This window comes from Xenia sp. Carnegie-2017, unplaced genomic scaffold, assembly GCF_021976095.1.
Source record: "Xenia sp. Carnegie-2017 unplaced genomic scaffold, XeniaSp_v1 HiC_scaffold_6, whole genome shotgun sequence".
Taxonomy (NCBI): domain Eukaryota; kingdom Metazoa; phylum Cnidaria; class Anthozoa; order Malacalcyonacea; family Xeniidae; genus Xenia; species Xenia sp. Carnegie-2017.
Window position 1 is genome coordinate 701,653 of NW_025813526.1, and position 26,972 is coordinate 728,624.

Here is a 26,972-nt window from a genome sequence, read left to right on the forward strand (position 1 = left end):
GGATGAGTGCGATGATAGCGATTACGATGATGCCGACGATACAAATGAAAACTTCATAAACGATTTCAATGAAATGTTCTATTAAGAATGCACTGCTCAGCAGTGTGTACAGCAGGAGCTAGATGGCGACCAAAGGATTCTGAGTACGCAATCTCATGTGCCAATTTATTATCGTTATATTATTTACACAAAAAAGATGAAGGACTCCTTCGCAATTCAATTTCAAGAATTGTTTTTTCATTTTTTAGTCTTTTTGTCCATCAAGCAGCTATGGAAGATTAATAGCTAAACATATCATTTCAAATTAACTTAGAAAGATTGACCTTAATCATTATTTAGCACCGTTCTTTTGAATATGAGCCAGCAAATTTAGCGAATTTCACACAAAACAATATGGCGGATATAGAAAATAAATGTCGAATTTTTGATGGCTCTAGCTCTCTTGATTGCAAGTTTTCGGGATGTAAACAGGCAGATTTATGTTAAGTGAGTACATATTAGTACATCTATGTTGTTTTTACTTAGTCATGAATTTCTGCATCTCAACCTGAACAATAATCCACCATAGAATACGGCCTATACTCGTAAAACAATCCAAAAAACATAATGGTATTCAATGATGAAATTTTGGTAATTTGGAAAAAATAAAGTATGTCATAGGGCATCAGGTTTGATTGAAATTGAAATACTTTGCAACATCGACTGGAAGATGATCATACAAATCCCTCGTTTAGTTTTAATTAGTTCATGTAAATCTTCAATTAGAGTGTGCAGAGTTTTCATAGTTAATAATCAAAATGCACTTGATGAAGGGGTTCATTCTATTATACAGATTCCCCAAGCAAAATAAATTAATAAGTAGGGAAGAAGTTTCTGGAGGAAGCCGGGGTTGACCCCACCCCCACTAAAGAAATATCCTAAACTGGTGTGTACAGTAAATTATGATAAAATAGTATTAGATGCTAAGAAATTGTTTAGTAAGACTGAGCAAATATTGAAACATATCACACAGCGGCATATCCACGATTTTCTGTCAAGGGGGCCAGTCAAAAGGGAAGGGGCTGGGTACATATGTAAAACATAGCAATTTAGGGGAGTCAAGAATTTTGCCCGGGGGGAGGGTTGGCCCCAGCCCCCCTCTTGCTTTGCCACTGTTATCACAGCAAAGGCAATTACATATTTCATACTACCACCATAGTCAATTGAGTTACTACCATGCACATTTTCATTTAAACACAACTGTTGTGTTTGTTTTTCACTTGTCATTTGCAATATTTGGAAATTATGCCACGTTCACTCATCTGTAAGACTATAAATCTAAAATAGGACAAGTCCCTGACATCTTAAGGTAAAAAAGTGATGCATTATCTGAAATATTTGCACTGCTCCTGTCAAATGAGCATTGATACGCCACTGGTTTTAAGTACTACAAGAATAATGTAAGGTACATTCAGTATTGTTCTCAGTTCATCCTAAAAATAGAAGGTCTAACTACGTACTAATCAATACAATTCATTGTGTAGTTCATGTGTAAGGGTGATTGTGTACCATAAAGTGGCATAGCCGCAAATGACAAGTTTTGAATTTTTCCAGTCACACAGAAAACAAATCATACTAAAGATGTTTTGAATTTGCAAACAGCAGTTATTACTACTAAACAGTGTGCAAATTAGTTAAAAAAACGATGTGCAATTTTTTTTGACAAAAATGTTTCTTTGGAGGCATAATCAAATCAATATTAGGCTAATTATTATACAGCGCTACTTGCTAAATTTTTTATTTTACGACAGTGTTTTTCTTTACAACCGCTGATCCAGTTACAAATGTATGAGAGAAATTTTTTGCACATGTAATTCTATCCTCTTTTTTGTGCAAACTTTACAGCGCAATAAATTCACCTCTTGGCCATCATCCTAGTACTCAAGCGAGTCAGCATTTAATGTTTCCATCCAATTTTTTACTGTATTAACTTTGCTGGTGGCTACAACCTTTCGACAAGATGGCAAGAAAGACAAAGTGAAAAGAGAAACACCGAATATACTTTTGCCTTCTGATTATTAACAGTAACATCCTTGATGTTTACTTACAATAAAAAAACATCATGTTTATGTCATATTACAAGCAATATGTAAAAATAAAAAATATGGCTGCTCAAGGTTGCCAGTTTGGCTCAATATTTTTAGCCAAATTTGGCTTCTTTTTCTCACGTTAGGCTTATTTAAAATCGAAATTCCCTTTGGTTTATTTTTCAAAAATTTGGCTTATTTTGGCTTATTTAAGTTTTTTGTCTTCTTTTAAGAATCAAAATGAAACTGTTTCCTGATTTTATCGAAAATACTCAAAATAGCTATGATGCCAAAAACAGTACGTAACAGTGCACAAAGCAACGTAAATGCAAAAATTGACATTAATAATGTATTACACCCCTATTGTCATAAGCATATAAGCACCATGTATGTAGACTGTTGACAGACTTACCAGTCTCAAAGTGGCAACGTCTTTGAATTTGATGACATTGTGTCGACATGGACTAAGATTTTAATGTCATGCAGTGCACTCGTTTATAATGTAAAGATCAGTAAAGATAAGGCTTGAAAACTTTTTTATTTATGTGGTAATAATCAATAAAGAAGTTTTTTGCATATCAATTGTAAAAGTGATGTGCAATTGTTTTCATTTTAGCCACCGTTAATTCGCACACTGCTGCTAAACAATTGCTATGTAGATAATTCACAGAAAAAAAGAGCACAGCATTACAACATAGGCAGCACTGCTTGACAGTAACTGCTTCAAACACATGTAGATGGAAATAAATGTTACAGAAGACGGCCCAAGAGCAAAATACCATTTGACAATAAAATGACAAAGGCATTTTTCAACTTTGACATTGAGTCATTGACAATTTAAGATTTTATTTCAATTTTTTATTAGGCCATTAGAAAACATTGATATTACTGGAAAAATCCATAAAAAGCAGGTTATTGTTAGTAAGCTCTCATGAATGTAGATTATGTTGGACTGTTTCAAATAATGCATATTAAAGAAACCTGGACTAGTGCAATAGTTGATTTTTCTTTAGTTTGCTGTTCCAAACACAAGACAGCATTTACTGTCATCAGTATGACAAAACTTGTTGTTCAATTGCTGATACAGAGGCAGCAGAAACTTGATAATTATTCATGTATTCCGGTGCTATAATCAGTAATTACAATTCATTCCAAAAGAGAGCTAGCAAATATTAAAATGGACCTCCTCAATTATCGATCTTCCGACACAAGTGATAATTCACAATAAAACATATAAATTTAAGACAATGATTGTCACTTTGAATGAAGAAGTATACCAATTTATTCTCATTAAGTGAAGCTACCTGTCAATTTCATCGGCATAAAGAAGGTTATCAAAAACTCCAGAAGTTTGAGGCAGACAATTTTGCTGCGTATACAAACAATCCTGGTTTTCTAATACATTTTCTCATAGCGGGAATGTGAATCTGATGTAGATAAGGAGACCTCATGCTTTCCAACTTATTAGCCCATTATATGTGATTTATATCATTTACTATAATTGGTAAACTATCAAATTTGATATGCTGTTACAAATTGGAAACAACTTTAACAGCAAGATATTGATACGTTGACATACTATAGTCCACTTTTGAGAGTCTTTATGAGTGAGTAAAACATAAATTTAACTTTTAAGTAAGATATAATCACCCACTGTTTGGTCATTTGCCTACCGTGTACTAATTGAAATAAACTATGTGAAATGGGTATCAAATCTAAAGAAATAAACATTCAAAGATAATAAATCTCAAACTTGCCGAATTTTATTTCCCGTTCGCATTCGAACCCACTGAGGAATAGGACGATTTTGCTTCATCTTTTTCGCAAGCTTTCGCTTGATTTGGAATGACTTGTGTGAAGGCTACAATATACATGATAAAAATTAACGTAAATCAATCCATCCACACGCAATCTTACAGCAATCCCTTACAAAGCTACTTCATACAGCTAAAAATAACGATTTTCTTCCTTGTGAAGGGATCTTGCAATGTATTGGAAGCAATTTTACATACCATATTGTTCACGATATCCCGTCTACTTTATATGTTCAAGAGAAAAGGCAGGATAAAGTTTCAATTCCTTACAAGAAGCTTTAAAGTTCCTCGGATTTTGTTAAAATTCCCAAGTGTGTCATGTTGTTTTCCATTGAGCTAAATAAGACTGGAGCGCTAAGGCAGTGGGGTTGAAGCACTGATATGTATATTAGACTGGATAACGCATGTCTTGCGAAATTTGAAGCCGGAAGATCGATCATTTGCTACTGGCTTCATGGGGGGTATCGGTCTCACTTTACTATACTTTTGTATTACAAAATCACAGTTTTCGCGTTTTTATTTCTTTCACAAACTTCTGATTAAGGCAAAAATTTTGACATGTAGAGGAAAACCGGAAGAGAGTTTTAACCAGGAAGCTCTGTTTTTTTTGGCTTCGTAACGACTGAAAAATAAGATGGCAAGTTGTATTGAAATTTGAAAGTTGAAGGTGAAGAGGACAATTTTAGCCATGAGAGGCATTTTTAGAAGATGAATACTTAAATTACAAATTTACAACAAAATAAGAACAAAGGTATTCATATCTTCAACATATTCATCGATATTGAAGTTGTTCACATAGGAATTTGTTGAAAACCTTTTTTTCGCTTAATGACAACAGAGGTACTTCAATTCGCATATTTTGATAATGTGCATCTCGTAGAGTTTGATGATACCGTTTTCAACTTACTATTGTTCATCAAAATGTCTTTCTGATTATTTTTCTTTGTCGATTTGTTTTGTTTCTTCACTGATATAATAAAGACATAATTTGAAAATACTATGATATTAGCGATTTGAATAACAAAGTGTTGTTAATTAAGTAAATTTGTAGCAATCTTCCATAAACGTCATTGCAGATGAAATTTTAGTAGCAGTAGTAGGATTCTGTAATATTTCTCCATTTTTTAAGAAGCAGCAGCATCATATAATCTCTAGTTTGTTTCAAAACAATGTAGGTCGACCTTGTACCATCTCAATTTTCTGCCATTATAAAGCCAAGAAGACAAACTTTTTAGGATTAAATATTTTTGCCGGTTGTTTGTCCCTTTCACAAAAATTTTGCTCGAATCAAAAGTTTGTAGAACGAATAAAAACGCAAAAACTGTGATATTGTAATACAAAAGTATAATAAAGTGGGACACATCCCCTCCGTAGGTAATAATCTGATGAGCCAACTTCCGGCTTCAAATATCTTACCATTTTTTTTACATGGATGCGTTATTCAATGTAATATACATATCAGTGGGTTGAAGATTGTTGAAACATATAACATATAACGGTAGCTCCAAATTACGTATGCATTTCGATTCAACGTGCTGAAATTGCTCCATGTAGTCGGCCCCTAAGTGTTTTGTTGTAGAGGAAAAAATTCGTAGATTTCAACAACTCTTCAATGAAATTCGTCCAGCAAAATTTTGTTTCAAAATGCTATAGTAGTAACTACAGCATATTTCGTCTGCTTCCGAGTGTTTTCTTAAAATTAGTTCCTATTAATAATTGAAATTCATCGCATAAAAAAGAGGAAAATTTTCAATATGAACATAACAGCCAAACATAAAAAATTCGCAAATCTCTGGCCACGATTTTAAATAAACGCTACAAAAAAGGTAGAAAATGTTTTTATTTTTGGCTCCATAACTGTTTTATTTTTCATTCTATTAAAATAAGTCGAAAAATTTTTTAATTTTTTTCCATGAGGGAAACTTTTTTTCACTCGTTTCTTTGTTGGGATACATTGCATTTATTTTAAGTCATACATATACAAATGAACTAATCCATATTTTCGACGGTATTATTAGCTTATATATAGTATTGTACATGTAGAATAGTTGTAATAAAATAGAAAGAAGATGCTCTTGGAGAATTTGTAAATCTTATTTTAGAAATACAGAACGACTAATTATAAAGGCAGAAGGTGTTAGAGTAAATAAAAAGCATTTTCCGTCAAATCAAAAGAAAGCTTGCATGGATATGACATGCAATATGCAGAAACAAAGTTATAGAGAAAAGTTATAGATTTATGAGTTTCATATGCATTTGTCAAAAACAAGCTTAAAAAGACAAAGAGCATGCTGAAAATAAATGATTGAAAATTTGCTCAGCGCATCCACAAGCACTAATTTCATATCAATTTAGAATTATTCTGTGCATGCGTAGTCAACTTCAACAACTCTCTGAGTTCATGGTCATGGCAAAGACCAACTAGATGTACTGGTACCAATTATGGATTAATTAGCTTAATCAGTCACAAATTTTGAGATAAATCATCTGCGCATGCATAGTTTTCTTGAACATGCGGAGACCAGCTGCCCAAGTTCATAGTCATGGCTACGACCAACTGCATCTATACTATCACCGATTTTGAAAAAATAGCGTGCTTCGTAACAATTTAGTTGAGAAACTATTTGCGCATGAGCTCGAGCATATGTAGTCCACTCAATTACTTGTACATAGGGATGGCACCGACTAACTATATGTACTTGCACTACATTTGTAGCAATTAGCTCACTTAGTCGAAAATTATCAAAGAAATCATCTGGCCATACGTGGTAATGATTTTACTCATACCACAACTTTCGTAAGCCTTGTATTTATGTATATATATATACAAAGTTAATACTTCATATAGTAGCTCCACTAGCAGTGGAAGCTGGGTGCGACTAGGTTTGCAGTTTCTTAGGAGACAAGACTTCGGTCGCAACTGCACTCTTCCTGCGTTCCCCGAGCAAAGCCTTTCGCTGGCCATCTCGGGGTCTGATGGGCGAAAGCTTGCTATTGACATCCCCAACTAGGATAAAGCGAAGGGGCCAAAATTTCCTACCAAAATTTTAACATGCGGCGTTTAGTCCCTTACGCTTTACAGGGTATTGGGAAGCAAGGACCTTTAGAGGATATCGGGAAGCATAGACCTCAACAATCTCGGGGTATTGGGAGGCATGTGCTGAAAACTGGATTTTTTGTTTTTAAAATTTGTCTTTTTTTTTTCTTTACCAAAAGAAACTAGAACATCCAAAGATACTGCAAAGATTCAAACAATTTCTGCCTTTTTGAATAATAATTTTAAACCAAATGTAGATCGTCCAGGTTGGTTTATACCTGAGAAGGACTGTTTTTGTTGTTGTTGACTGACGTTTCGACAACCTTAGCGGTAGTCATCTTCAGAGTCAAATGAGGAGTACTTAACTGCACCTTCGTTAGTATTTGTCGTACATAAAGGACAAAGAACAACCCAAAGAACGACAAGATGCAGTTTACAAAATAAGCTGCTCCGACTGCCACGCCTCCTATATCGGGAAAACTGGCAGGAACTTAAAAATAAGACTTACTAAACACACACGAGTTATTGAGAAACAAGACAAAACTAATCACATTGCTGAACATCACCGAATCACAAAGCACAACATTGACTGGAACTCAGCAAAATGCATTACTTACAGTACTGACTATAGACAACGGCTTACATTAGAAAGTTAGTATACCAACTTGGAACAAAGCCCCATGAACAGATCACAGCAATTAGCGGCACTTTACAAACGACTTATTCACAATACAAACAAACGATCAACTAAAAACATTACAAAGTAAATGGTTTGAACCCGGGAGTATCATTATATGTTTGTAAATGATGATCGTCCAGGTTAATAAAGTCCTGAGAAGGACTGTTTTTGTTGTTGTTGACTGACGTTTCGACAACCTTAGGTAATCATCTTCGGTAGACAACCTTCGGTAGTCATCTTCAGAGTCATCTTCGCTAAGGTTGTCGAAACGTCAGTCAACAACAACAAAAACAGTCCTTCTCAGGACTTTATTAACCTGGACGATCATCATTTACAAACATAAAAACATTACAGTTCACACTAATTCACAATGACATTACACAATTGACACCCACACATTACAACTAAAAACATCGCACCTAAATCACACATCACAACTAAAAGTATTTCACTTCACACTAATTCACAAAGACAAAACACATTTCCTGTACACACAATACAATGACGTAAGAACCAGATAACAAATACGGCTAACCAGACGCTTACTCCTCATTTGACTCATTAAAAAACTTGGGAATTTTATTGAGGAATGATGTTGATTTATATCATGGTAAATGGTATAGTGAAGCAGTTTCTTTAGCTAAAAACGTAGATGTCGATGAAAAATGCCCAGAACAGCTGGCAGACAAGTTCACAATGAGAATCACCCATCTTCTAGCGCTTCAGATTATTACAAAAAGGCTCTCACTATTCCTTTTCTAGATCACTTAAACTCTGATCTTCAGGCAAGATTTGATTTTAGTCAAATCAACGTTTATAACGGCTTTAGCGTTGTTCCATCAAAAATGATTTCGCTAATTAACAGTTCCACCAAACAAAAAGAATTGGAAAGAGAATTTTCGTTTGTTTTCAGATTTTTACAAAGATGATCTTCCTAATCCCTAAGGATTAGATGCTGAATTGGAATTATGGGAAAAGTTTTGGACAACATATGAGGGATCATTACCGGACAGTGCAGCTTCCACACTTAAAGCTTTAGGGTTTGAAGGTTTTGAGAATATTAAGGCATGTCTACGGTTACTAGCCACTCTTCCAGTTACTTCTTGTGAGTGCGAACGCTCTATTTCAGCACTTCGCATGCTTAAAACTTACAACAGAAGTACGATGGTTGAAGAACGCTTAAATGTACTTGCACTAATGCGAATACATCGGAAACCGGCGATTATGGAAACCGGCGATTGCACATATGGAACATATGGAAACCGGCGATTAGAACTGAAATTGTAAAAATTTGACTCTTTAGGCTTGGTCATTATAGTTTTGACGGGAAGGAAAGAAAGAGCTTCTAGTTTTTTGTATAGTCATGATATCTCATAAATCTTAGTGACAAACGTGTCACTTAGCCTTAATTTTGTATATTAAATAATTTCACTAAGGGTAATCCTCTGAGCCTGCGTGAAACCATTTTGAAATTATTTGTATGATGTGTTGCATCATTTTAATGTCTATTCAAGTTTGAATTAGGAATATTGGATGTAGTATTTCATCTCTTTCTCGTAGCACTTTTTAAAAGAACATTGAAAACGTCAATTTATGTGTGTCATACACAGCACAATTGCTTTTGTATCTCTGTGAAAATGGTACAAATATACAACATCTTCTGTCACTAGACTTTTAAAATGACCACCACTAAGGTTGTCGAAACGTCAGTCAACATCAACACCAACAGTCCTTGTAAAGACTATACTAACCCGGGCGATCTCCATCTTAAAATATATATGATGCGCGTTTTGATGAAGTTACCTAACATACAAGAAATATTCACCTTTTGTAAGGTCTTAATTAATGCACATGCGTTTTGATCTGAGAATAACAACAACTTTGTCTAATTGTTTTACTTGTGAAGGAACAATTGACCTTATGAAAGACCAAATATTTAACTTCATCATTAACAGGGTTACTGACATTTGGAGTCATGCTCTCAAAGGAATTAATAAGTTAACTGTGTCACCAGTCAATAGCATATCTTTTCCTAAACAATACCTTTTTATAAAAGAAATCAGTTTGAGCTTGGAGTATCGTCAAAATTTATGGAAATTGAATGTTTAAGGCTGAAACACACTGGGCAGTCGCTTCAGTCGCGCGTCCTAAGCGAATTGATGCGCACGCGTCAGTCGCTTGAACGCTAGAAACACACATGCAGCGACCATCGCGACATTTACCGTGGCGTCTATTGAACATGGCGGTGATGTTAGTTTGTTACAGACACAGATATCACTTACACTTTTTATTTTGGCCTTTATTATAGCTACTAATATATGAATATTTACTCAGTACAAACTACTATGTGGAGAAAAGAGAACAAGCCAGTTAAAACACGCCAATATGATCATAGCACATTACGCGTATATCGTGGATAATCTTATTCTGTGCATTTAGGTTGTGCATTAGGGTTCCAGTTTGTAGCTCCTATTGTCCCTATTTGATAAGTCATATAAAAACTGATTGATTCCAGTGTGAATTCACTATATATTGCCTTCGTTTTCCAAGGTATAATCTATAAATTTCGTATGATGCTTATGACAGGAAACATGATATGCATTTAGGAAGTTAAAATGTATCTATTGGCCAATCAGTGTAAAGCGACTGAAGCGACCAAAGTCAAAAGTTCAACATGTCTACGCGACTAAGCTACTAGCTTAGTAACCACGCAAAGCGGTAGTTTTAGACGCGCGACTAAAGCGACTGCCTAGTGTGTTTCAGCCTTTAGGTCAGCGTTTCGACGTTTTCTTTAGCGGTGGTTTGTGTTACTTTTCTGTTTAGCTCGGCAAAATAACCATTAGATTCAGATTATGTGTGTGCATATTCTTGGGCCGAGGTTAAAGGATTAGAATGACAGGGATGATGTAGAAAACTGAGCAATTTTACATCTTTGAAATGTCCCACGTTGTCGCTTTTTCTAATCAAACTCCTGTTGCTTTGTTGCAAAGGTGTGAAAGGCGAGTATCTGGCGCCTTAAAACCAGACTGCTCTCTTTTTGTTTAAGGCTTCTCATTACGTTGAGGCACCTGGTGAGGGTGCCATTTCCTAGGCATGCTGATGAGCTCTGATATAGGGTGAAACAGTCCTTATAATTCATCATATTAACAATGTTGCGTTAGCAGAATTTTTAGCTAATGCGACCACGCCCATTTATTAAAATTTTGTTCGACCACGCCCTTCCGACTAAGGAATTGAAAATCCTGGATCCGCCCCTGGATGCATTTAAACAACTGGTCGCCCAAACGACTTTTTAAAAGTGTTTCAATCGGTTTTCTTTTGCCAGTCACGTGGAAATAGTTGCACAATGTATTGCAATATATGAAATTCGATATCGAACAAAGGTCAAAACTCCTAGACGCCGAACTTTTATATTGGAAAATCATACTTTGAATGAATTCATATTGTACCATTTTGTACAAAAATGATTGAATGCATTGTGATACAAGTATGTGTAGCGCTGTTATGCGTACTCATCCTACAGAAGATCTTAAAATGGCTGCTTGGTATTAATTTCAAGTCAAGGCAATCGACGATGCAAAATAAATTGCCTAATAGCAATACACGACCTCTTGGCATTAGTGAAGATTTTCTTTACACTTTGGGCACTGAAAAAGAAGGTTCGGGAAAAATATCTCTCACTCTTTTACTCACATCTTATGAAAGCCTTGCTCATCAACATGTCCACGACAGTGTGCTGTTGTTGATGAAGCGACAACCAATGCTTCGTGCAATTATTGCGAAAGATGAGAACTGTAGAAATTATTTTGATATAAAAGAAATTGGGGAAGTGATGGAAATGATGGACATCTCGACTTCGGAGGTGAAAGCTTCAAAATGGAAAGATGTTTGGTTTGAATACACGAAGAAACAGGCAAGGAATGGTCTTTTATGGCGGCTTGTTATCCTGCAGGAAGAACACAGCTTACATTCTGGAGAATATGTAAATACATTTATGTTCAACTTTAATCATGCGTGTATTGATGGCGTCTCTAGCGTAAAACTGTGTAATCAATTTCTTAATAACTTAAATAAGCTTGTGAACGATTCTTCTTATGTTGAAAAAGATATCGATAGTCTTCAGTTATCGCCATATTTTCACGATATGATCAATAAAACTCGAAAAGTCACTTTATATGTGAACGTATTATGGGTTGTGGCCTTCGACCAATATTAAAGTATCTTATGATTAGGCTTACCAAATGGTCCATCAGTAAAAAACCTGACAATCCATTATATTCTAGCAGTTTCCAATATCATGAAGATAAAGATTGTCAATTTAGTGTGAAAGTTTTTACAGTAAACGAGACTGAGAGAATAGTTGAAGCTTGCAGAAAGAATCACTGTACTGTAACTGGACTGTTGTTGGCCATTGCACAATACACGATTTGTGGTCTACTAAAGCCTCATCGGGCGAAAACGATAGAGTATAAGTTTGCTATTAATAGTCGACGCTTTTGCCCTAAACCACCCGAAGATTACATTGGTCTATTCGCGTACGTTTGCCAGGAATTTTATATGAGTTATATTGAACAAAACCCAACAAATTATTCAAATTCAATTTGGAATTTAGCCTGCGATACCAGTCAGCGAATACGAGAATGCATTGACAGCGAAAGTTTTATCTTGAATCACACTGTCGTAAGCAAGATTTTTGATTCAATGAACTTAATGAATCTTCTTACTGATGAGAAAGAGATGAACAAGTCCACTACAAATTTTGTGTCGAGTTTTGGTTCTTTTGACTTTGGCAATCAAGAAATCAAGAGGTTCAAACTAAAAAATTGTTTCATCAATAATCTGATCCACGGGCTGCATTGCTTTCACAACCACTACAATTACACAATCAATGGTAAAATGACGTGGCAGATTCTGTCAAGTAATAGCATTGATGACAAAAGTCATAACGAAACGTTTGCAAAACTTTGTTTTGATCAACTTCTTCAAATAACAAATGTTAACAGTAAAATGTAACAAGGATATTTTAAACAGTTTACAAGTAGTAAAATTCTCATGCGCTAAGATTCATGAAGTAAACTATGTCGCCCTTTTGAAATATAAATTGTACGCACCACGCAAAGATAGAGCATGAGTTTGCTAATACTAGTCGACGTTTTTGCCATAAACCATCCAAAGGTTATATTGGTCTATTCGCGTACGTTTGCCAGGAATTTTTACGAACTATATTTAACAAAACCCGAGAAATTATTCGAAGTGCGAGAGACTGAAATAGTTCAAATCGGGTGAATTTGTCAACCTCAGCAATTAAATTTTTATGTGAAATATTACACCGAAGCAGTTTGACACTACGACGGGTGTAGATAATAAGCGGACGCGGACGGCGGACGCAAAACGCGCAAATAAAATGCTTTTAGTCCGTTCGTAAAATACTCTTATTCTACGTCGAAAAATAAACATTGAAAAAGCTAAAATAAAAACGAAACTAAATAATGGTTTTAAGAGACATAGGTATAGGCAAACAGTGGAAACAGTTTCGTGCAGCTCTGTTTTTAATGATTGTACGAACGTCTGTTTGTACGAGCTTTATCTTTCAGGATATATTTTTTGACCTCATGCTGGCAGGCTGCACAAGAAGTAAACAATCCCATTTTGAGGCAACACTTGTGCATGTGCCTTATCGTATTAAACTTAGATTGAAGAATGAGCATGAGATATACCTTCGGGAATTAGGCATAATTTTCTAGACAAGAGAATCTATTTTGGTGTTGTCATATAGTTTAGTTATTAACAAAAATTATTTATTATTCTGCTGATCTCTTTTTTTTAAGTTTGACTTAAATGCAGTGCGAACGAAAAGTTCATAGAAAAGTTTTGGGTTCATTGCCTATTCATTTCTGCATAATTAAGTCTTTCAAAATTTAGCTGTAAATATCATCGTACAATCATTAAAAACAGAGCTGCACGAAACTGTTTCCACTGTTTGCCTATACCTATGTCTCTTAAAACCATTATTTAGTTTCGTTTTTATTTTAGCTTTTTCAATGTTTATTTTTCGACGTAGAATAAGAGTATTTTACGAACGGACTAAAAGCATTTTATTTGCGCGTTTTGCGTCCGCCGTCCGCGTCCGCTTTTTATCTACACCCCACTACGACAGCAAAAATTAAAAGGTATTTGCTATTGTTTCTTTATTTGCTCTAATATTATAAGGACGTAATACTTGACATACACTTTACATGGCAAAGTTATATGACAGAAGTGCGCAACCTACCAGTTTGGATGTTCTATTTACATGTTTTATATTGTTAAACTCTTTTCTAACTTTTTCTCTCGATTCATTTGCACATGGCCGTTTAAAAATACTCATCATGTCTATCATCGCCTTCTTCATTGCTTCATATTCACGTGTTTTCACACTGTGCTGTAACGTTAGTAATCTCAGCAAAAGTTGCAGATGTGCGTTCAAAACAGTTTGGTAGTTACGTTGAGACATAATTTGGCTGGAGACTTGTTGCAATTATATTATATAGTCAAAGTTTGGGTACTTGAGCTGGAAATAACCATTCATAATCTCCCGTTTCGATTATAATTGTAGCGTTCAGCGATGACATTTTGTGATTCTTATTCTAAGCAGTAAAAACAGCACCAACAACGACTTGGGATCAGGAGGAGAGGTTTTTTCATATCCAAGTTAAGCACCAGAGTTGGGCATAAAACGAGACAGCCCGGTTAGTTAGGTTAGCTCTGTTCACTGCAGTTTTATAAACAACTAATGAACTACAAGGATTTAATCTGTTTTGTCTTAAAATATTTATTTGCCATCCATGTAAATAAGCATTTCGTTGCATTTCTTTTCATGTGTTACGCGTTCACAATGCACCTTAACGTCTTTCAGACCTTGGTGACCTCAACTAATATCCCTTGCACAAGGGATGCAGTGAAAGCTGAATCGATCGCTTGAAACTGGTTTTACAGAATAATTTTGAGACCACAATGGATCGAATTTCACTTTGTACTTTGCAGAGACATCGTACTTCGTACTAGCTTTGCTTGTACTGCATTCTTGTCTTGACTCTGAATCTGAATCTGCATAATTTTCGATGGAACTTGTTAGAGAATTTCTATCATCATGGACTCGTTTTGCGGCAGCCATTTTGTGTTACATAATTATACGAAAAAACGAAAATCAATGTCATGCCCAGTTCCCGGCGCACTGCGGCTACAATACGTTATGTTTTCAATGTTATTCATCGAGTATTTGTTTCCATGCGATGAATAAAAATGCCAACAAACTTGTAAAAGCCTAAGCTTTAAAAAAACCGGGAGATTTAGTATCTTTGTCGGGAGGTCATGAAAAATGCAGCAAAAGCGGGAGTCTCCCGGCGAAACCGGGAGAATTGTCAGGTCTGGCACTAAAGAGTGAGCACATAAAATTTTCTGTTCCTTTTATCCTTGATTTATATTTAGAGCCATGATCATGTCAATCGCACTCCAGTTTCGGTATCAAAGGGCAGAAATATTTAATGAGTCTGCGATATAATTGTATGCGGCGTTCATAACATAAAAAGATCCGAGAGAACTTATACTGAATGCACAAATTTTTGTTTAATTTATCTCTTTTCTTTATATTTTGTGATCTTCGGTGCTGAAATGATAAAATTATACTCACTTAAGCAGCAGAAAAAGGATGGCGAATCGTCAAAAAGCAGTGGAACAAAACGGGCTTCCGCTGCTCAGCTGAGAATCACGAAAGGTCAGATTAATAATTCCACTTCATTCGTAGAATTTATTAACTGCAATACTGCATAAGGCTTGCCCTGTTTGTTAAACTACCGGGCTGTTAGTCTTACTTCACATAGGTCAGATTTCGTAAGCTTTCTACATTCTAACAAACTGTTTTAACTAAAATTTGATAAAATGAATAAAATCGGTATTTGTTTAGCGTTTAATGCTCATGACGTCAACAAGTTACGGCTATAATAATCACGTGACTGGACGATGATTTCTCACATATTTTATGTTGAAGTTTCAATAGATTGGTCATGGTAGTGAGCAAACAGTTGTCTCACTTTAACGTGGAACATTGCAACTTGGTGCTCTATATTTAATTACATTTCTTGCAGTAGATAGCTCAGTAATCCCAGTTGTCAGTAAATGCACTTGATCAGCTCTATTATGACAATCACATGCGTAATGAGATATACTTCTCAAAGAATAGTTTGGTGCACTCCCAACACTGTAGTTACCATTAATGTGACATTGTTACCATTATTTTCACATGGATAACAAACTGCATGGTTTTAACATGTACAAACACACAGAGATTTTCAATTGCTAGTTTAGAAATTAAAACTTTTTTCTGACAAGGTTTTAGGGTGTGCTGATTGTTGTTTAAGTTGTGAAGTGTGCAGACTTTATGCAGCTTGCCTTAGTCATGCAGAATATTTCAAACTTCACACTTCCCTTCCCTCCTTCCTCCTAAATTATTTATATTTTTAATTGAAAAAAGTGTCCCATAGGATCGCTATGAAGAAAGAAAAGTATTGCCATCAACTTATATAGCTAGCTCCCAATTTTTGTCTTGCTAAGCAAATTTGTCAGTTATCACTCACTGCAAAAACATTAGATTGTTAAAGAAACGAATCTTGACCATGCTCTGAAATTCACACTATAGGATCAAAACTTTCATGCAAGCAATGCTACTAGCTATGTCAAAATGTCACAATCAAACATCAGAAACTAGAGCATGTTGACAAATGGTTAGATTTTAATTGTGGTTGGTTTTAATATAATTTGCTTAACAACTAAAGATTTATTTGTAGTTGTACATGTATGTAGCACCATGTGTGTTTTTTGTGTATTGTATATTTTTATTAAGTTATTATCAGGATTATTGTGTTTGCTTGTTGTTTTATTTCTCTGAAATTTAAATAAGCAAAATAATAATGCATACGACAATAGCATCATGAAGGTTGGTAAAATAGTGTATATAAACTAAAACTACAAAAGTATGGTTATGATTTGAAAATATTGAAAGAGAATATTAAATGTGAAAGCGTTTGTTTAGATAAATGGTAAACATAATGCAATTTGTATATATAATATTTGTATAAGTACTGTACTCTAAGTAAATTATCACTTCTTATTATATGTAAACAACATTGACAGTGGAGTGCAAGGGCTATGCCTCCCTTCCCCCATTCCCTTAAATGATTTTGCGGCTGTTTAAAATTTTTAAAATTGTTCTTGAATACCCTATGTATTTACACCTAAATTAACCAACATGTTCCCTGTATGAATGGTCAGTTTATAATTTTTTTTACATTGAATGTTAATGTGGCAAGTGACTAACCCAATCATTGTGTGAGTATTTTTTTTGTATCGTGTTGGAACATTCCCAAACTCAAATTTTCATTATATGTTGTTGTGCAACTGATTTTCAGCAACAGATTTTGAAGCATACGTACAAATGTAAATCAATTTACATTGCTGTGTATCAAGTATATGTTATGAGAAGTACTTGTAAAGATGAAACACTATAATGTTTATGTACAACTCTCTTCTTTCTACTTTACAGATATCAATGATTTGAGTTTGCCAAAGACCTGTAAGATTCAGTTTCCAGATCCGGATGATTTATTAAATTTCAAGTTGCTGATAGCTCCTGATGAGGTTTGTAGCTGATAATGATCAAGTGCCGACTGCATCGTTTTTTGAAGTATTTTAATGATTATATTTATAATAAAACAAACAGGTATTTTAGAAGTAAAACCTATTTATATGTCTATTATGGATTATATACTACATAGAAATTTTGTGGAGTAAATAATTGTCAACTTAACAATAAATTGACCAATTTTTCAATATCTAGACAAATATGAGCTATAAACTAAACTTATATAACAATACATTTACTCAACAATATAAAATTTACATGCCTGTGACCCCAGAAATCTGTCCCACCAAATGTAAGCCCCCACCAGGCCAAATTTCCTAGGAAATTTGTTCACCCTAAAAAATGCACACTCTAACAAAATCAATTTTGTCCCGAAAATGGTGCAACTTTTTCCAAAACCAAGATCGCAGCAGATCTAAAAGTTATGTGGATCTATATGTGATTACTCACATAATATTAAACCAGTCAGAATAATTACCGCAGTGTAGCGATGGAATTATGCGTTGGCAACATGTTAATCTTGATGCGTTTAATAAACACATTCCGCGAACGCATTCCCCCTTTGTAAAACATTTAGCAAACACAAATCTGTCAATACTGCAAACAATTTCACCAAGAGCACAACATTTTATTTGGGGGTGATTTTCAGTGACACCAGACCAAAACTTCAAGACTTGTTGGTTGTCTCGTGTAATATAAAGGGGATCTTACTATGATGATATGAATTTACATTTATGTCCTGTGAAGCAGAAGCTATAATATACTGGGCATGAAATAAGTGCCAGTCAGCAAACAAAGTTCGCCATAAAGAGTATTTGTGTGGCGAAACTTTAGTATGAACATGGTTGTCTACACCGGCCTTCATGAATTCATGAATTCAGTTGCGCCAAAATGATTTCTTTGGAAATCAGCCAGACACAGCTGACTGTATGAATCAACATCCCCTCACCCCCAATTAACTCTCTAGCTACGGGCCTGTTGCTTGGAAATGATATAAATATTCATTAAGAGATTGTACATGTCTAGAAGCATAGAATTTGCGCGTATATTTTATTATTCAAAGAGTGGCATGCGTAGAACTTACGTAGGTGTAGATTGTACATGCCTGGAGATTGCTTAGAGATTGTATGCATGCCTAGAGATTATCTAGAGATTATACATGCGTAGAGATTACCTAGAGATTGAACATGTATAGAGAGTATCTAGAAATTGTACATGCTTAGAAATTACTTAGAAATTGTACATGCGTAGAAATTATCCAGAAATTGTACATGCGTAGAAATTATCCAGAAATTGTACATGCGTAGAAATTACTTAGAGATTGTACATACGTAGATTGGTATCTGGAGATTGTAGCTACATGCACAGGAATTATCTAAAAATGTACATGCGTAGAAATTATGTAAAGGGTGAGTTGACTAGAAACTTCTCTAAGAAATGTCTTTGCTATAAATGTATATCGTACGTATACATTTTCTTTAAAATAATCGGATGAATCGTGTACTGCGCATAATTTTAGTAAAATTATGCTAACAGTGCAGACTCTCAATTATCTTTTCTTCTACATTCAGGGCTTTTACAAGAATGGACGTTTTGATTTCAATTTCAAGGCATGTAACTACTTTTCTTATATTGATTTATAAAAAAACGGGTTGTCTATCTTTTTAACCTTTATAAATAAGTAGTTTAGCTGTTCCTGAATGTTTCTAAACCTGAACCGTATGTTTTCGTCTCAGTATCGTTGAAAGTAATGTATCAAATAGTATAAACCTTTGTAAATAGTTTGTTATTAAACAATGCTTTCTGGCATTGTCCAGTCTTCCGAATGATGAATATGATCAGGCTTACTGAACATTTTAGCCTAAACATATTGTTAAAACCGGGCTTTCATACGTTGACTACCTACTCTAAAAATAAAATGTAGAAAACAACATCCTAATTACATGATGCTACTTATTGTATGGTTATTGCATAAATGACCGCGCTGAGCAAATAAATGAATGCAAGTTTTTTGAACTTTTCTTAGCTTTTTAATTTTTAATTTTTCCTTCCAGTTGTGCATATTTTTTTGTTTCATATTAGAATGTCTTCAAGTTTCGATAATAAATCTAACGATATATTCTCTAATATAACGTCACGCTTGAATTTTGACTCACCCCATTTATACTCCCCCCTCCCATTTTGATGCGGCTATGTTTTTTGTCCCGTTGGTGACCATATTATCGCGGTTTCGCTGAATATCATAAGTAAGAGCAAATGAAACCAAAATTAAGATCTTATAATGTTTGGCAGGTTTATAATAACCACAAAACTAACGATGGTTTAACTATTATTGTTTAGGTTGGTCAAGGTTATCCTCATGACGCTCCAAAAGTGAAATGTGAGACAAAGGTCTTTTGAGTTTTTATGGTATTATATAAAGCATGAGTTTGTAAGCGTTCTTTATGCAACAGAGTTATAGTTTCGCCGTAAGAAATATAGCTAAAGCACAATTTGCAAATGGCATTAGCTTACCAATTAGTCACTATTACAAATTTTGCATTACCAGTTGAAAAGCTTATATGTTCATCATTGCTACAGTCAAACCTGTATATATCGGATTTCCTCGGGGAATGGACTAATGCCCGCCTAATGGCGCTGTCCGTTAAACCATTGAAATGAATATCACTGTCTCTGTAATATTGAAGCCGCTTGTCTCCAGTCTTTCAACGCAAAAAACACATGGCCGAACTAATTCATTCATTATAACACATCGTTCAAACTTCATTTTAGGGAAATAATTTATCTCTTAAGATCATTAACCAAGGCTAAACTTTCTGATTTCATAATGGTATGTCATTTGGAAATGTTGAAAGAAAGGTCCATTTCTCTGACAAAAAACGTACAGCCTTTGCGATTTTTTTTTGCACGGTCATGATGAAAAATTCGTTGTTTTTATTTGCAGATATGAATAAAAAAATACAATCTATTACACAATAATGTTAGAATTACTTTGTTGTTGTTTGACGTGAGTTTTGCTATACAATTTTGGCTGCTAAATGTGCATAACCGTGTTTTTAGAAATTTTCTGTCTTATTATAATTCGGTTAATAACGTTTGTTTCTCTGTAAATCGAAGAATTTTTTTGCTCAAAATCAAATTGTGTTGATGTTGAAGCTCTTTCAATTTCAGTCATAACCACACACTTTTAACTCAAAGCCAAACAGTTGACAAAAACATTCTTTTTGAATTCGTTTCGTACACTAGCTACAGCCAAAACACATCAAATGTCTTTGTTTTCTTCAATCTTCTTCACAACATACACGCGTGTCTGAAGGTAAAGTCCCGCAAAGTTTGGCTTCATCAAAACATTCTGAAGGTAGTGCTCCAGTTATATTCATTTCAATTCCGTTAAACAGACACAGTTTTCGTCACCAGGCCTCTCCAAGGAAATGACATAATTATGAAATAAACAATTTCAGTTTAATTTAAAACGTTAAACATTGAAAAGTGATCTGAAAAAATTGCGTTCGATGACCAAAAGCTTTAAATTAACGTAGTTGTAATAACTGACAAAAAAATTAATAGAGGATTTTGAAGGAAATATCCCCATAATCTTTGTGACGATACTTTCGTGACCAACGTTTTGTCTGTAAAAATATGAAGTATTGCGAAAATTTCTCTGTTGAACACAGATTTGGTTGTTATTCTTTGATAACTTTGTGTCCTTTAGAAAGGTGTCCGCTTGATAGATGTTTCATTAAAAATTGTATAAGATTAAATTCGGGATTTAAAGATGTGCCTACTAAAAACAAGATGTTTGCTTAATACAAGTTTGACTATATAAATGCCACTAATATTAGAATATGGTTTGTCGAATTGGGATGTGCTTATTAAAAATATGTCAATTTTCTGACAAGTTTTATGTATTGTTGAAATAAAAGCTCATTGTAAATTTTGGTGAATCAAAGAAACTGGTGTAATCGATAAAGATGTTTAACTGACACAAGTTTTTTAAAGTTACATGTCTTAGCCTATGGGATTTAAGGTTTTGGATGCCATTTCAAAAATGACGTTACACATGATGTCACGTAGCCTATCCAATATTTACTTTATCAACTGCATGGGAAGTGTTTGTGGTAAAACATTAACAATATAAAATAGAAATGTTAAAAAACTAATCGTATAAGGTAGGTACTTCTCAAACTTGCACGCGTTTCTAGAGCTTTTAGGAAACGAAAAAATATTTTTAGATTTTTGATATAATTCTCGTTTTTAAAGGTTTATCACCCAAATATTGATCTTGAGGGAAACATTTGCTTGAATATTCTGAGGTATGTTTTGAAATTTGTATATGTTCAGAGTCATGGAAAAACTTTTTTAATAGTTAGAGTAAATTTAAGAATATTTCAGGTATATTTAATTTGACGAAAACTTTATCTTCGTGAGCTTTTCGGGTCTAGCAATATGTGACGTTGCAAAAACACCTACATTAGATATGGCTTCATTTTACAGGTTTATGGTAAACAAAAATGTTGTTTCGCTAACTCTTCCTAAAAAACTTGCATTGTATAGTCTACATTGCTGCATGATTATATCGTTTGAGCGAATGATCAAACGGAACATGGAAAAAGTAAAAATTCTCCAATACTATTATACTGTGTTTATACCTATCTTCAAAAATTAAAGCAAACATAGAGATAAAAACTATGTTTTCAATGAATAATCCGCCAGCAAATATAATATATCTTCAGCAAGGCATGTTTAAGCTTTTAACTATGTATTATCTTGGTGTGAAAGGCTTCTTTCTAGTATTATTGTAAATGGCAACATTTATTCGGTCGTATTTGGACTTTATACTCTTCCAGTCCTTGCGCCCATTCGTACAAAATCTTAATACGCTCAAGAAAAACTCTACTTAGTTATCTGTCAAAAAATTTTTCATTTACTTACGAAATATTTGAATTAGCAACCGTCGCTATTATTACTTGCACTTACAAGTACTGGGGCGAAATAAGAACTTATGTTGCGTCCTACGAATCCGGCATCGTGTGAACAGAGTGCATTTTTCGTGTCGGATTGCTCAGCGGATCCGGTACAATACGAATCCGGTATCGTGTGAACAGGGCCTTAAAAACATCATGAAATCCCAGAGGTGCAGAACTGTCGAAACATTGTACTGTTTTGAATGCTAGCGATATTGTTGTGCATAACCACTTCAGTGAATTCTTAATTTATGCACGTTCTCCGTTTTGGGGGAACACTCTGTACAGGTTTTCTCCAAAAAAAAGTTAAAGTTATCCAACTTCAAGCCGCTTGTGTGCATTTATTCCTGAATAAACGATCGTAATTTATCAATCCCATATATACCAGTGTTTTAGGTTTTGAATGTCATGTTTGTGGCATATGGAAGAAAAATAAGCAAATGCGAGGGTGTTTAATGTTTGGTTGAAATTGCATGTTTTCAACTTATTGCGTCCGGTTGGACAGAAGAAAAACTAATTATTAATAAAGTTATCAATACAAACTTTTTTAATTTATTCAGTTTTATTTAAACATGGCATCACTCAAAATTTTACAGTTGCCTGAATAGTTTGTTATTCAGCGTTGTTTGTAAACTGACGTCTCAAAAACCATCTTCACTTTTACATTAACGATCGAATTCCCACAAACATTGATACTTTAGCTAAACCTAAGAAAATAGACATAGCTGCATAATTACGATGTGAAGTCCCAAACAAAGGGAGTAAGGCCTAGTTCAAACGTGAACTTTTTATGAACTGAGCGCATTTGAAACAAAAGATAATGAGAAATTTTATCTCATTTTCTTTTGTCTTTAATGTGTTCGGTGCATGTAAAGTTCGACGTTTGAAACAGGCCTAAGCAATGTTGGTTTTCAATAGAACTCTGCTCTTTTATAGCTAATTTTTCAAAACTACGAGCGTTTATTCAGTAATTTTTGCTTTGACTAGCGTATTGCAGTTGAATTACCTTTTTATTTGAAACACCCTATATAGAAGGAAGATCATAGATTTTTGACGGCTTTTCAATAAAATCAACGTCTTTCAGGGGAGATTCGTACATCAAATTTCTTTGCGAACTGTTATAAGAGTGACTGCGGAATTATTGGTCCACTTCTGAGTGTTTTCTGGATCGTTTTTCTATCAATAGTCGAATTCCGTCGGTAAATAAATTTGAGAAATAGTTTTTAGTTTTAGTTTTTAGTACCATAATTATATATTTTTCATGATGTTAAAATGAAGGGACAACAATATTTCACTTTTTTCCCTGGCGTGAAACATTGTGTTTATTTCAAGTCACGTGAATACGAATGAACCAATCACATATATCATACACAGCACCTATATAACAAGATCGTTTATGTAACTTGATTGACTAGTATACTAAAATACTTTGTACCAATATGCTTACGTCGTGCACGTTTAGTCCTGTTTTATAATATCAAAACATTTTTCAAAAATCCAATGAAACATGTTATGACGAGTTGTTCTTCTGCACATGTAAAAGCTAAGTACACTAATGAATCATTTAAAATGGATTGTTTAAACAAGTTCATTTTCAAGGCTTTGATATTTTACTGTTTTGTTTTTCGTTAGAGAAGATTGGAAACCTGTGTTAACCATCAATTCAATCATTTATGGTCTTCAATATCTTTTTCTAGTAAGTTTCATTACACTTAGTTTTTGTCACGTCGCTCATGTAATATGCTATTTGAAACACTCTTCACAATAAGTAACCTGGAATTTGAGCTACCACGAACGTATGCCCGTATTTAATATGCGTTTTTCCCATCACCTCGGGAGACTGCACAAATCACGCGTGACAAGAAGTCCATGAACCAATCAAATCTTTCTTGGTCGTTTTACCCGTGAATGTTAACTAATGGCACGTTAAATGAAACAATTTTGACGTACTACATTGAGATTGCATTGCTGTGAATTTTGGTGTGCTATTTCGCAACAATAACATAACACAGTAACATAACACTGCTGTCGAGTAACCCGAGTAAACGCCCGATAGGCGCCTTGAGGTCACAAACATTTTGTGATATTCACAGATGGAGCACGAAGTTTGTCAAATATGATTTGCAACATTGCTGACCTCTCTCTCTTCTATCGAATGAGCCATGTTTCTTATATAATTTGGCTTTAAATTTTTGTAGGAACCAAACCCTGACGATCCTCTTAACAAAGGTATGTTTGAGTTTTAAGTTTTTACAATATTTTTGCAAGTCAATTTCTTTCAACGAAGAAATATTTAGAGATACAGTGTTAGCAAGTATTTTCCCGTAATAAGAAAACTGCTATATGAAAATTATGGTACAAGTGGTTACCTTCCTTTCAAGTCTGATGTTTGCTCGATTGAAAACTTTTTCGATCCAGTTTTTAGCGGTGGTTAAGGTTGCCTTTTATTGCTCGTAAAAACGTTTTTCCTTTCAAAAATCCTAAGCAAATCGAGTCCATTGACGTACTTTACATGCATTCTTGAAAATTCTAAAATTCTCTAGTAAAATACATGCTTTTATTGGTCGTTGCCCGTCAGGCGATTCAAACACGGAAATTTTAAATTTCTGTCGCAAGATTTTTTGAAACTAGGCACACGTTTCATCTATTTACAATTTTGCCTTTCTCAAGCCAATCATACATGCATAAAAATTTGAAAAGTCTGCCCTTTAATTTTAACTTATTAACGATATCCTTAAGTACAAATTGTCATGATAGATTTACTACCCAAGCTCAGTTTATTAACCGTAAAACTCAGGTACAAATGCGTTTTTGAAAGCTTCAAAATGTCTTCTTGCTCATTTATTGGAGTTAGCGTTCCAGTTTATGTTATATTTTACTTCCCGAGTCAACCTATAATTCCCAGAGGCTTTATCAGAAAGAGGTGGGACACCGCAAGTAAAATTGACCGGCCTCTGCCATTTTTGTTCCAAAAGCCAGGAAATATGGAGCATTAAATGGTGGAATGACAAATTTTCTGTTGTATTTTCTTATTTATGAATAGATAGTGATTCCTATCCTTGGAATTCAGTGGTTTATAGATGTCGTAATAATCGAAAAGCATTTATTTAATGCAGTGGATTTAATTTATACGCCATTAGTACTGTTTTTGCCACAAGAGAGCGCGTAGGTTTCTATTCTCCATCCCTCTCATTGGCACTGTTATAAAGCAATATAAAATTGTTGTGAACATTTTTTATAATTTACTTCCTAAGCAAAAAATTGTTTTAATTTGCGTTTTTGGAATAAAGGTGGCCTTTAGATACCCATTTGACCTTTTTTACCCAATCACCATGATCATAATGAGATGTCCAGAGAACAATACGTGTTCCAACTCTTACAAATACAGGACCTTGATAATGTACATACCTTACTTTTAATTCAGAAAATCACCAGCTTTGTGTACTTAATACTCAAAACATGGCGTTTTATAACTTTTTTTATCATCTATAGATGCTGCCGAGGTTTTGCGATCTAACAGACGACTATTCGAACAGAACGTAGCAAAAGCAATGAGGGGAGGTTATGTTAATGGTACATACTTTGAAAGATGTTTAGGGAGATAAAACTGTAAACAATATACTGGGGAAGCAGAAAATGTGTGTAGAAATTGTTTTTCATGTTATGCGTATTACATTCTCGCATACTATACACCTTCTGTTAGCCTGCAATCTTTATATAAAGGGATTGTTGTAGAAAAGTATATATACATTGATTTCATCTTTTGACTTTCTCTAATCGAGACGTAATTTTGCTTGTTAAACGCATACCGTGCCTCTGCAATCTTTACAAAATTGTGTAGACAGGTTTGGTGTAGATAAATATATGTACATTATTTTCATTTTTCGATCATTTTTTTTGACGAAGCTTACAAATATTCAAAACGTATATTTTTTAATTCATAACCACTATTTTTAACAACTAGAAGAGCGCATGCGTTGAACGTTTGACACATGGTAGACATGCAAGTAGGTAGCAATTCTTCAACAACTGTACATAAAAAATGGTTAGAATACTCACATACCAATGTTAAACAGTCCAATGAAGTGTGAAACTCTGGAGCAAGGGAACATGAGGGATTAACAAGATGCATGGCAAAGTTCGATGAAAGTGAATGAGCATTTGAATTGAATTTCTGTAAATGTGTTTTATTTGATAGACTATTCCGAATTAATGAATAATTAAAATGTTCGAGAATGAATTACAAAACCTCTTAATTGTCAAGCTCTTGCGGATGAGTGAATAGAATTGAGAGTTTTTTAATGATATTTTCTCTATTCAAGTCAATTATTTTTTATTAACAAAAGCAATGTATTGTACAACAATGCAAACTCTGCATAAGGTTTGAGCTATGGTTAAGTTCAGGCATTTCTTTTGCAATGGGAAATCTTCAGCTGCTAATTGCTTTCAGCGACGCCGCCATGTTGAATCATAAACAAACATGGGTAGTAATAGTGATGGCAGTGCCTTTCTTTCAGAATTTTTGAATAAATGTTTATACAAGCGTAGAAGGACGTAATGCCTCAAGAACTTGTTGATACAGTAGAATCCCGCATTAACGACACCTCAACAAATAGTATGCTCACCCTATTGACCCCACATTATGAATTCTGAGTAACCCTTATGAATCAAACATTATAAAATAAGAATGCTTTTGACTTTAGCGATAGATCCAATTACGTTGAGCATGTATTTAT

General features: G+C 34.3%; 2 protein-coding genes and 1 long non-coding RNA gene across 3 annotated transcripts; 2 read left to right on the forward strand and 1 right to left on the reverse strand.

Annotated features, from left to right (window-relative positions):
- Positions 1-4,899: 4,899 nt before the first annotated feature.
- Positions 4,900-24,263, reverse strand: LOC124457432. The gene is made up of 3 exons (XR_006952577.1): positions 24,253-24,263; positions 21,465-21,470; positions 4,900-5,031 (listed from the first exon to the last, which is right to left on the reverse strand). It is a non-coding gene; the product is annotated as an uncharacterized LOC124457432 (long non-coding RNA).
- LOC124457430 lies at positions 11,026-12,631 on the forward strand. Its single transcript, XM_047007691.1, has one exon. It carries the CDS (start codon positions 11,060-11,062, stop codon positions 11,810-11,812), a length of 753 nt encoding a protein of 250 aa, XP_046863647.1. The 5' UTR covers positions 11,026-11,059; the 3' UTR covers positions 11,813-12,631.
- Positions 15,143-26,116, forward strand: LOC124457431 (NEDD8-conjugating enzyme Ubc12-like). The gene is made up of 8 exons (XM_047007692.1): positions 15,143-15,349; positions 17,174-17,268; positions 18,844-18,882; positions 19,613-19,663; positions 21,533-21,585; positions 23,869-23,932; positions 24,435-24,465; positions 25,729-26,116. The coding sequence occupies exons 1-8, from the start codon at positions 15,247-15,249 to the stop codon at positions 25,839-25,841; spliced, it is 549 nt and encodes a 182-aa protein (XP_046863648.1). The 5' UTR covers positions 15,143-15,246; the 3' UTR covers positions 25,842-26,116.
- The last annotated feature ends 856 nt before the right edge of the window (positions 26,117-26,972 follow it).

Excerpts from the sequence above, each read along its gene's own strand:
- LOC124457430 (XM_047007691.1), top strand. The coding sequence starts at position 11,060 with ATGATTGAATGCATTGTGATACAAGTATGTGTAGCGCTGTTATGCGTA.
- LOC124457431 (XM_047007692.1), top strand. The coding sequence starts at position 15,247 with ATGATAAAATTATACTCACTTAAGCAGCAGAAAAAGGATGGCGAATCG. Across the intron at positions 15,350-17,173 it reads TCAGCTGAGAATCACGAAAG|ATATCAATGATTTGAGTTTG; the intron begins GTCAGATTAATA and ends TCTACTTTACAG. Across the intron at positions 18,883-19,612 it reads GTTTTGATTTCAATTTCAAG|GTTGGTCAAGGTTATCCTCA; the intron begins GCATGTAACTAC and ends ATTATTGTTTAG.